Source organism: Branchiostoma belcheri, unplaced genomic scaffold, assembly GCF_001625305.1.
Source record: "Branchiostoma belcheri isolate BF01 breed outbred unplaced genomic scaffold, Haploidv18h27 scaffold37, whole genome shotgun sequence".
Taxonomy (NCBI): Eukaryota; Metazoa; Chordata; class Leptocardii; order Amphioxiformes; family Branchiostomatidae; genus Branchiostoma; species Branchiostoma belcheri.
This window is the reverse complement of record NW_017803987.1, coordinates 1,618,324-1,628,719: the sequence shown is the minus strand read 5'-3', so window position 1 is coordinate 1,628,719 and position 10,396 is coordinate 1,618,324. Positions and strand designations below refer to the sequence as shown.

Here is a 10,396-nt window from a genome sequence, read left to right as displayed (position 1 = left end):
GCTAGATTTTCATGGGGCCCACATGCCCTTTCCGTAGAGCGCAATTGGCCGTTTTGATTCTACGTAGAGCTTAGACCGACCGAGTCTAATTCAACGTAGAGTGTGCATTTTGCGTAACGTTATTATAGCGTAATTCGCCATTTTGAACCTACGTAATGTGCTACCCGAAATTTATCGTAAAACGTAAGGGGGTGGCCTCTTGAATTCACCGTATTATACGTAGCTGCTTATCAAAATTTAGCTTAGAGCAGGCCCTCTTTCTTCTTTTTTGTGTTGAAATAGCTCTACTACTAGTTCCCCTTATTGAACTTATCAATATCTCATTTGTTATTCTAATATCAAATTTGACATTCTGTATTCTGCGTGCTGATTGGCTGCAGGTGCGATGTCGGGTAGAGGGCGTCGGAAGTCGAATGCGGCGGGAGATTCCTCGCCGCAGGTCGGCACGTCGTCTCGCACGGGACGCCAGGTCAAGCGTAAGGCGCAGGACGACGGCGACGCTCCGGACGGGAAGCGATACCGGAAGTGCGAGAAGGCGGGATGCTCCGCGACGTACCCCATCTGTTTCGCTTCAGCTACAGACAGGTGAGATTAGAGCTAAAAGTGTACAAAATACTTTTTGAACCAGGTTGCCCAGTGGGAACCTTCAGAATTTTAGGTTGCCCCACCTGTAAGTTACTACTTTCCTCAAATTAAGTAATGTTACATACATAAGCCTTTGACCATATTTCTAACAGCCTGTAGTTAACTGATACTAGTAATAGCCATTAATACCTAAAATTGAAAAGCATCTGTCGGATACAGTGGTGCAAGCCAAGTGGGCATGATTTGGGGGGTGGGTGGGGGGCATTCTTAAAATTCAGGTACCACACTGGGCTACGACTGATCCCCTGGATGATCGCCTTGGACAGGTTTGACTGTATTATCAATTGTCTACATTTAAAAAGAGTTTGGTTGTTTTGTGTCTTTGCAGGTGTGCAGGAAATGGCTACACATCCAGGTGGTACCACTTATCCGCGGGGGAGCACTTCTGCAACGAGTGCTTTGAATATTTTTACCGAAGGTACCCATTATGTGATATGAAAAATACATATTAAGTCCTATAAGGCTATATGTGTTATGTAGTGACATAATTTTACAATATTTGGAGCTAGATTATTGCAATCGGATGTCAACAACCACTGTCATTGGTGGAACATAACAGCCACTCTGTCATTGGTAGAACCGCTAATTGCCATCATCTCATTGGTTGAACTAATAATTAATTGCCATTTTCTCATTGGTTGAAAAGCTAACTCACTAACTGTGAGACAGTTAGGATCAGTCTATTATATTATATTATAAGGAAATGTTAGTTATTGAATAGGATCACATAGATGCCTTAAAGTTTTTCTTACCACCATTTCCAGTTACAAAGATGGTTACGACATCTACACCAACTGGAAACGACAGTGGACGTCCAACGGGAAAAGCGAGGCCAGCATCAAGGCGTTCATTGCGGACCAGAAGATCCCGTACTGGGTCCAGTGTACGCGGTCGAACTGCGGCAAGTGGAGACAGCTGTCCAAGGACATGGATATCACCTTAGAACTGCAGCAGAAATATGTGTGTGGGATGACAGCTGCAGGGATGAAGGTATAAACTATTTCAGGGTTTGAACTGCACAACCAAAATCTATCTAGAAAGGTAACATGTGCAAAGCAAATGCATAGTGTTTACCTTGGAATATAGTCTGCTCTTTTAGTTCTTACTCCAACACATTCCAGGGTTCTCACCAGGATTTTTTCACAGCGTAGGGGTCAGGTATAGAAGGGCAACTTTCTGTTCCGCGAGTCACGCACCGAGTGCCCAAAACATGGGCCTGATATTCTCCCCAAAAAATTTTGTAACTCATATTAACCACTTAAGACACTATTTATTGTTTATTGGGGGACAGATTTTGTTTTCCCTCTGTTATAGCTTCATTCTTAAGTTATATTTTCATTTTGTTAAAGATTAATGAAGCTTCTGCCCCCCAAAACCACCCCTACGCTGGTTGAAACACAGTGTAGGGGGCTAAATCACAGCGTAGGGGGTCAAAATCACAGCGTAGGGGGCACCTACGCTCAAACAGCCTAGTGAGAACTATGCATTCATACATAATTGGTGACAGGAGTCTAAATCCCTCCTGCTATAAAATTGCAACATGATGTAATCCAACACCAGTTACCATGGTGACAGACGGGCTGGTTCAGGTCACTGACCTTATTTGTTTGGAGGATTAGAGGAAGAAGAAACAGAGCAAAAACAATATGTTTTCCTGCGATAAACAATGATAAACTTAAAATTTGTGATTAGATTCTTTTTTAGACTCATAACAAAGTACAAATATATTACATTTATAGACCTTTTTAGGCAGCCTCAAAAAGATATCCCGGAATCAAACCATATATAGCCAGTCTTTAAATTTATACACTTGTGCATTTAATAAAATTAATGTTGTCTATTTTTCACAGACAGAAAAAGATTTATGCAGCACACCAGAGGATTCGGTGAGTTTTTGAAAAGTAAATCATTTATAAACCTGATCTGATAAGATTTACTGATTAATTGACAAGATACTTTATCAATAGAATGAATTTAAAAAGCATATGCTTGGGTATATGTTTGTATATAAATCTGTTATTGACTACTAACAGTCATTCTTATATGAACAGAGAGTAGAGTTAACCCGTGAGTATCGCTGGCTGGAAACCCTGATTCTACCCCCCCTACTGAAGAGGAGTCCTGCAGCCCCCTTCCTCACAGAGTACTACCCAGACGGGGTCGGACTCAGCCCCACCAGTGCCCCCCCTCCTACACAGAGGGGGGGTAAGTCCAAGGTCAACGGAGCTAAAGGTACCTCACATTCTGAAAATTCATATTGTTGTAGTCCTTTGCTTTATGCAAAGTTTGTAAAATTTTGGCTGAAGAGAATCAGTTTCTTTTTTTTTTACCTTTCTATGTTTGCAGGGTGTTTGTAGTCAGTCACAGGAAGTGAGTGGGGAAATTATATAACCACAGACAAGAGGACATTAGTTTTTTTTAGAGGTCAAAATGGCTTCATAGAAGGCTGAGAGGTTGAATTGAAAGTCAAAATGGTTGGCTGTGACAGTGGAATATGGACAGAATCAGTGAAAAACGCAAAATAATGAATAAAACAAGAAATTCACAACAACCTTTGATTTTGTTTTTTCTAGGTGCAGAAGACAGTGATGATGAAGATCATGTCCCAAATAGTAAGATCACACCATACATTTAATTTTTGTAAATGTACAATGTTGATCTTGGATAAAATAATAATAATTTAATATTTTGTTTTCTTGTGCATGATGACTTAATTCCTCACATTGAAGCAAAATTTCAACACATTGGTGTCCTTTGTACTTCCGCGTCTGTGCCTATCTTCTCGTGAAGCAGAATCCTGACATGTAGTTGTCCCGTGCAGTCCCAGGTCTGTGCCCGTATTTCCAGCCCTTCTACCAGCCCAATGAGAATGGGAAGGCCCTGTGTATCCGGCCTGATGTGATGGAATACGACGAGGTCCAGGAATTCCCAGAGTTTGGGAGAGAACAGACTCTGTATCTGGCACTCAGGAACCTAACTATAGCACTGTGGACTCTCAACTGCAAGGTTGGCAACCCTTAAACCAAATGGTTCGGTCTAATCTTTTCAGTCTACCTGTCATTTGTGGAAGATTCCATTTCATATTTAGGGCTGATAGTAATGAGAAAGTATGGAAAGTTAATAAAGGTTAGCAACCCCAAAACTAAATGGTTCAGTCCAGTCTTTTCACTACCTAGCACTTGTGGAAGATTCCATTGTAAAAATAGGGGTAGTAGAAATAAGAATTGTATGGAAAGTCAATTTCAGCAACCCCTAAACCAAATGGCACGGTCCAGTGTGTTCAGTTTTCCTATCATTTGTGGAAGAGTCCAGTATAAGAAGAGGGGGTAGTAACAGTAAGATTTTATGTATGAACTTAAAGGTTAGCAACCCCTAAACAAATGGTTTGGTCCAGCCTATTCTGTCTCTTAGCACTAGCACCTAACATTGGTGGAAGATTCCATTATGAAATTTAGGGTGGTGAAGATATTTATGCATGAAAATGTGATAAAACGTTGTCTTTGTCCGCAGGAATTTCTGACCCCGAAGAAGTGTGCTGGCCACGTGATCGTACGCGGTCTGGTGAGGATACGCTGCGTACAGGAACTAGAGAGGATCGTGTGCTTCCTGACCAGGAAAGGTCTCATCAACACTGGACTTCTGAAGGACCCGCCGGGCGGCGCCCTGCTACCTAAGGACTTTGATGCTGTAGGTATCCTGGCTGTCAATCACAATTAGCAGGTCAACCAATGAGAACAATGAATCAATTTTTGTTTGACCAATGAGAAATAAGAATGTGAAGGATCTGCCAGGGGGTGCTCTGCTACCAAGACTTTGATGCTGTAGGTATCATTAATAGACTGAACCTGGCTGTCAATCACAATTAGCAGTTTAACCAATGAGAGCATGGCATTTAGTGGTTTGAGAGTGGCACCATGTCCATGAAATATTTGCATTTTTTTTCCTGTTTTTTCATGTTCTAGGATTAGTCTTTGTAGATAGGATTTCAAAAGTTTTGCCTTCTCTTTCGGTTACGTTTTGTACTTGCCGACTTTCTATTGATTGGTTCATTGTGGCACAAAGAAGTTTTTGTTTATCTTTCTTCACTCGTATCTCCAGGGCACAGTAGTGGTTATAGGAGCTGGACCATCAGGCCTTGCTGCAGCTCGACAACTCCACAACTTTGGCACCAAGGTGGTAGTCCTGGAGGCCCAGGACAGAGTCGGAGGTCGGGTGTGGGATGACCACAGTCTGGGCTCCTGTGTCGGCAGAGGTGCACAGATCGTCAATGGATGTGTCAACAATCCTGTAGCACTCATGTGTGAACAGGTAAGTCTGTACAAGAACAAGTATGTAACAACCCTGTAGCACTCATGTGTGAACAGGTACATGTACTGTACCATCCTTTGTATATTTTATTGAATTAACCTGGTCAGAGTTTCATCTGGTAACGGTCAGATTGGTTAGAAATCAGCAATTGGTTAGAAATTTGTTAAAAATTCGTCAGAAATTCATCAGAAATTTGTTTGAAACTGGTTAGAAATTCATCAGAAGTTTGTTAGAAACTGGTCAGAAATTCATCAGAAATTTGTCAGAAATTCATCAGAAATTTGTCAGAAACTGGTCAGAAAGTCATCAGAAATTTGTCAGAAACTGGTCAGAAATTCATCTCGCACCTTATTCTATAGAACACACTTCAACACAGGCTATGTAATGTATCATATCTCCAACTATTTTGTACCTGTACCATCCCTAGGCTGGGTTAAAAATGAGGAAGATGACAGATCGCTGTGAACTGTTTGAAGAAAGCGGGGAGGCGGCGGAATCTTCTGTAGACAAACGGACGGACTTCCATTTCAACGCCATGTTGGACGCAGTTGCAGAGTGGAGGAAAGACCAGGACAGCTCTCAGGATGTGCCATTAGGAAGTTAGTATCTGTAGTAGATTGTCATGATGGACACTCACAGATAGGGGGCGTAGCTGCAATGAATTAGAGTTTATAAATAATGCTAAATTTGGAAGATCTGAGGTCAGGAAATGAAAAGAATATTAGTCAGAAATAAGTTTTCCTTTCATTCCTCTGTTTTCATTTTGACTTCCAAGAAAACAATTCAAATCATAGGTATGTCACTAGCTTACTCAAGCACATATGATTATGGGTCATTAAGTTTATTATATATGATTGTGCTGATTATGAGATGTGTGTATTTTTTTTCATGCCTGTTTACTTAAAAGTTGTTTTTTTTTCCTTTAGCAAAGCTTGCTGAAATGCACAAGTCTTTTGTGAAAGAAACTTGCCTGACATTCACAGAGGTAAGTGTATAAAACATCTAGTATTTTCTTGTCTTCTTTATACATGTACAAGGTAAATTATGAACTCCTATCCTTTTGACTTGAAAAAATGAGATATTATTTATTAACTGTGTACGTGTAAAACTATGCAATGCACATGTGTAACGCTACATGGCCAAAAAGTGACTGAGTATAATATGTTACTCTTGGTGCAGTTCTGTTTATATTGTAGTGATATTCTGGTCATTTTTACATCAAACATAAAACTTTGTGTTTTCATTTCTTTAGGCTGAAAACAGACTGATGCAGTTCCATATTGGAAACTTGGAGTATGCCTGTGGCTCAGATCTAAAACAGGTAGGAAGTTTTTCAGTAAGGCCACACCAATTTAGTTTGTTGCCACGGATCATATTTTTCTGATTTGAAATGAATTTCGAGCCCTGTGAAGTGACCGTGACCTTGACCTTTCCAGGTGTCGTCGGTAAACTGGGACCAGAATGAGATGTTTGCCCAATTCGCGGGCGATCACACACTGCTCGCAGATGGCTACGGGATCATCCTACAAAAACTGTCAGAAGGACTAGACATCAGGCTGAACCAGGAGGTGTGGTTGCCGCTATCTTTCAAGTTTGTTACCTCCATGAAAAATGGAGGTATTGTTTTTGGCGTGTCTGTCTGCGTGTGTGTGTGTTTGTTTTTCCGGATATTTGCGGCCAGCATAACTTTTGAACCTTTGGATGGATTGTACTGATATTTGGTATGTGGGTAGGTGTTGGGTAGCCAAAGGTCAAGGTCGATTTTGGGCCTCCTGGTGGCTGCCCTTGGTACTGCAGCAGAACTTTCAGTTTTTGTATCTTTTGTCCTGGGCATGCTATGGTCTTGATTTTTGAGTGGTGGATAGCTCTTCCTGTCAGTAATAAGTGGTGTGGGTTTGGTTCCCCTAGCAGCTTGTTGTCTGACTCAGTATTATGTGAATGATAATCAAAAATAATAAAGTGTTCTTGCTTTCCTCACAGGTAACACATATAGACTACACAGGTGAGGAAGTTGTTGTCAAAACCAAGTCAGGAGAGTTTAAGGGCAGTAAGGTCCTGGTAACTTTGCCACTAGCCGTCTTACAGAAGAACGTGGTAGACTTCAAGCCTCCACTGCCTGAGAAAAAGCTTAAGGCTATCCAGAGCCTGGGAGCCGGACTAATTGAGAAGGTAAGCTAGAACCACAGACTTTTAAGCCAAAGTTTTTTTTTTTTTATTTTTAGTAGCATTAAGACTTACTGATCAAAGTATAGAAGGAAAAACATTGATAACAGCTACAAAGAAATGCAGATATTTGATCTATTTTAGTTTTATGGAAGTATTCTTTTGGGTGACTGAGTTAAGTTTGGAATCTCTGAATTCTTTTTTATGTAACAAGTTTGAACTGCAATTCCCAACACAGGAAATTGGACTCACCCAAATTTTCGACTGTACAAGTTCAACTCCAGTCTTTGTCAAGGAATGAGCAATCCACTGCTAGTGTGACGTCATGCAGATAATACACGTGACTCCATGAGCAGATGAACTTCCAAGATATGAATTCTTTTTTGCTAATACTGAAGCTAGTCCTTGCTTTTCTTGACTAGGTTGGTCTGAAGTTCCCGAGTAGATTTTGGGACGCCCGTGTTCAGGGTGCAGACTTCTTTGGACACATCCCACCAACAGAAGACAAGCGGGGACAGTTTGGAGTGTTCTACGACATGACTCCCTCGGTAAACTTCACATTCTTATCTGATTTGCCTAACAAACTACATGTATTCCTCTGTTTATACTTCTTTAAACACATTCATCAGTTAATTAGAAAGGCACTTATAAGGGCTCTGCCTTGCTACATAATGTAACACCACAGGGTGTCTGCTACAGCACCAGTTACCATGGTGACAGACATGTGGTTCTGTTATTGACTTTGTTTGGAGAAGAAGAGGAAGAAGAAGAAACTGAGCAAAAACAGTTGTATGTTTCCCTTCTGCGAAGGTGAACAAGACAATGCAAGAATTACATTGTAACCCCTTTTTTCTTCCCCCTCCCCCTACAGTCCAAAGAAGCTGTGTTAATGACGGTGGTTAGTGGAGACTCAGCACACCAGATCTCCAGCCTCAAGGACACAGAGGTCATTGATCTGTGTATGAAGGCCCTCAGGGGCATGTTCCCAGGACAGGTAGGGGGTGCCGCTGCAACACTCACATCTATCTATTAGTGGTGGCAGGACACAGTTTCCCCTATGGGGAATTCTATAGTTAAGGAGCCCAAAGTAGGAAGGCTCAATGCTGTAAAATTCATAGCGGGGTGCACAAGGAGTTTTTCCTGTTTTAAGTTAAAACTTTCGATCCAACACAAAGCATACCAGATACCTTTGACCCAGTGTTGACGTCACACTTCAGAAAAGCCAAGTGACAAGTCTCACTGGGTCAGTCTACTGACAGAGGAAGACCAGAGTGACTGGTCAAAAGCTCTGGGTGTGAACCATTCTTTGAGTTGGAACAAAAGTTTGAACTTAAAACAACTACCAACACAGGTGAACTTTCTAAGAGTACATGTATTTCCTGATTTTTCAAGTGCTTAATTATCAAATTTGTCATCTTTGAGATGCAATTTACCAATCTTCAGTGCTAAAAATGATGTCCAAGTCTGTACATGTACCTGAATAAATACAACAATACATGTAGGTACACAGCTGTAGTGGTTAAGAAGAGATATTTTTAGTAAAAAGTCAACACACAGTTTACAGAGAGATCAAATTTTCAACAACCACTGTCACCTTCATCGGGATAATTAATGACCAATCACTTCACAACGTGATCTTGCGAGAGTTACGGTTTACAAACACGTCACCTTATTCACACGAGACTTTACTGATACATGACTACCAACACAGATGAACTTTCATGATAATCAGAGATATTTTTCTTTCTTCCAACAGAAGGTTCCAGACCCCGTTGGTTACTTTGTCAGTCATTGGAAGACCCACCCCCACGCCCAGATGGCGTACAGTTTCGTGAAAGTCGGTTCAACCGGCGAGGCGTACGACACTATCGCGGAGGATATCGACCAGAAAGTGTTTTTCGCAGGCGAGGTAAGTTCTAACATATCGTTGAAAAACGTTCTCAAATATTATTGAAAAAAAACTAAAGAGATTTCCGATGCAACGTTCCCCAGTAAAATGTACTTTTGGGGGATGCTGCACTAGAGATCTCACAAAGTTAAAAAAAACAATATTTTTTATCCAAAATTTACATTTTTTCACTACAGGGCATGAATGTACAATAAATGTTATTATTATTATTAATATGCAATATATATGTCTGATGTTTCTTCACTAGGCCACCAACCGCCATTTCCCGCAAACGGTAACGGGCGCGTATCTCAGCGGAGTTCGAGAAGCGAGCAAGATCGTGGAACCGCCGTTGTCATGAAGACTGCTTTAGTGAACTTGTTAGCCATTTATTTTATTGTGCAGGAAAATGCAAAAGTTAACGCCCCCCACAATGTGCGCTTATATATATAAACATAATGGGTTGGAATTGTATATATATACTTGGTCCAAGACCACTTAAAGCGCCTTTATGATAAGTTGCGTGGTTAGAAAGCTCTGTGAATGAAACACACCTGAAAGTTTCTAGGAGCAATGAAAATTTTCTTTCATAGGAAGTGTAAGAAACAGGAGGAGCGAGTAGAAACAGATAAAAACCCACTGGTCCCGGGCCGGGGTTCGAACCCCGCCCGGGCACCAGTCCGACTCTCTAACGCTCGGCCGAAAAGGTCTAGACCCATCAGCCTGGTAGCACCTATGAACCCCCCACTGTTACAAAAGCAATGGAAAGTTTTTGATGCAAGACTTCGTGACCCTTTGAGAAAACAAAGCAAACAAAGTTTCTGTGAACTGAAAAGGGAGTAAAAGTTTCTCACTGTAAACTACCTTTAAGTGAAGTTTCAGCAAACTTGGCACATTAGATTTTCTGCTAAAGAAATAAGGGAAAATTCAAGCAAACTCAACAGGTAAATGATAACTGAAAGACAGATTTAAAAAATTTAAATTTTGGAAGATACTGTTTCATTATGATTAAGATTCCTTTTCTCAGGCATAGAGTTACTTAGTACAAGATGTTATGTTTTAAGTCATATATTTCAGATATTTAAGAAATCTCTCTTTCAAGCAAGGATGATCTCGAGAATATGGCAGTGGCCTTAGCAACAATTTCTTCATAATATTATGCAATTACCTAGGGAGTACTTTGTAAATATCAACAGTCTTCCATGATATGTTTTGTTTATTATGGGCAGTAAATCTATAATACGTGTCACTGAATGCCACAAAAACTGTCCTATTTTCTGTTAGGCTATGTGAACATAATTTTATGGGCCACATCATCAGGGCATGATCAAGTTGAGTGTAAGAAAGATGTCTGATTTGAGCAAGTTTCATATATTCTGTCGCTATCCTTTT

General features: G+C 40.7%; 1 protein-coding gene across 1 annotated transcript; it reads left to right on the top strand.

The window, feature by feature from the left end:
• Positions 1 to 367: 367 nt before the first annotated feature.
• Positions 368 to 9,839, top strand: LOC109476390 (lysine-specific histone demethylase 1B-like). Its single transcript, XM_019777325.1, has 18 exons — positions 368 to 585; positions 974 to 1,063; positions 1,410 to 1,635; positions 2,496 to 2,531; positions 2,697 to 2,877; positions 3,219 to 3,257; positions 3,467 to 3,651; positions 4,156 to 4,332; positions 4,744 to 4,953; positions 5,381 to 5,552; positions 5,880 to 5,938; positions 6,206 to 6,274; positions 6,390 to 6,521; positions 6,934 to 7,122; positions 7,539 to 7,664; positions 7,988 to 8,110; positions 8,873 to 9,025; positions 9,273 to 9,839. Exons 1-18 carry the CDS (start codon positions 386 to 388, stop codon positions 9,363 to 9,365), a joined length of 2,460 nt encoding a protein of 819 aa, XP_019632884.1. The 5' UTR covers positions 368 to 385; the 3' UTR covers positions 9,366 to 9,839.
• Positions 9,840 to 10,396: the final 557 nt, after the last annotated feature.

What these genes read in the sequence shown, in the direction of transcription:
- LOC109476390 (XM_019777325.1), top strand. Translation starts at nt 386, where the DNA reads ATGTCGGGTAGAGGGCGTCGGAAGTCGAATGCGGCGGGAGATTCCTCG. An exon ending in TTCGCTTCAGCTACAGACAG is followed by an intron (nt 586 to 973) that starts GTGAGATTAGAG and finishes GTGTCTTTGCAG; the next exon opens with GTGTGCAGGAAATGGCTACA. An exon ending in TCTACGACATGACTCCCTCG is followed by an intron (nt 7,665 to 7,987) that starts GTAAACTTCACA and finishes CTCCCCCTACAG; the next exon opens with TCCAAAGAAGCTGTGTTAAT.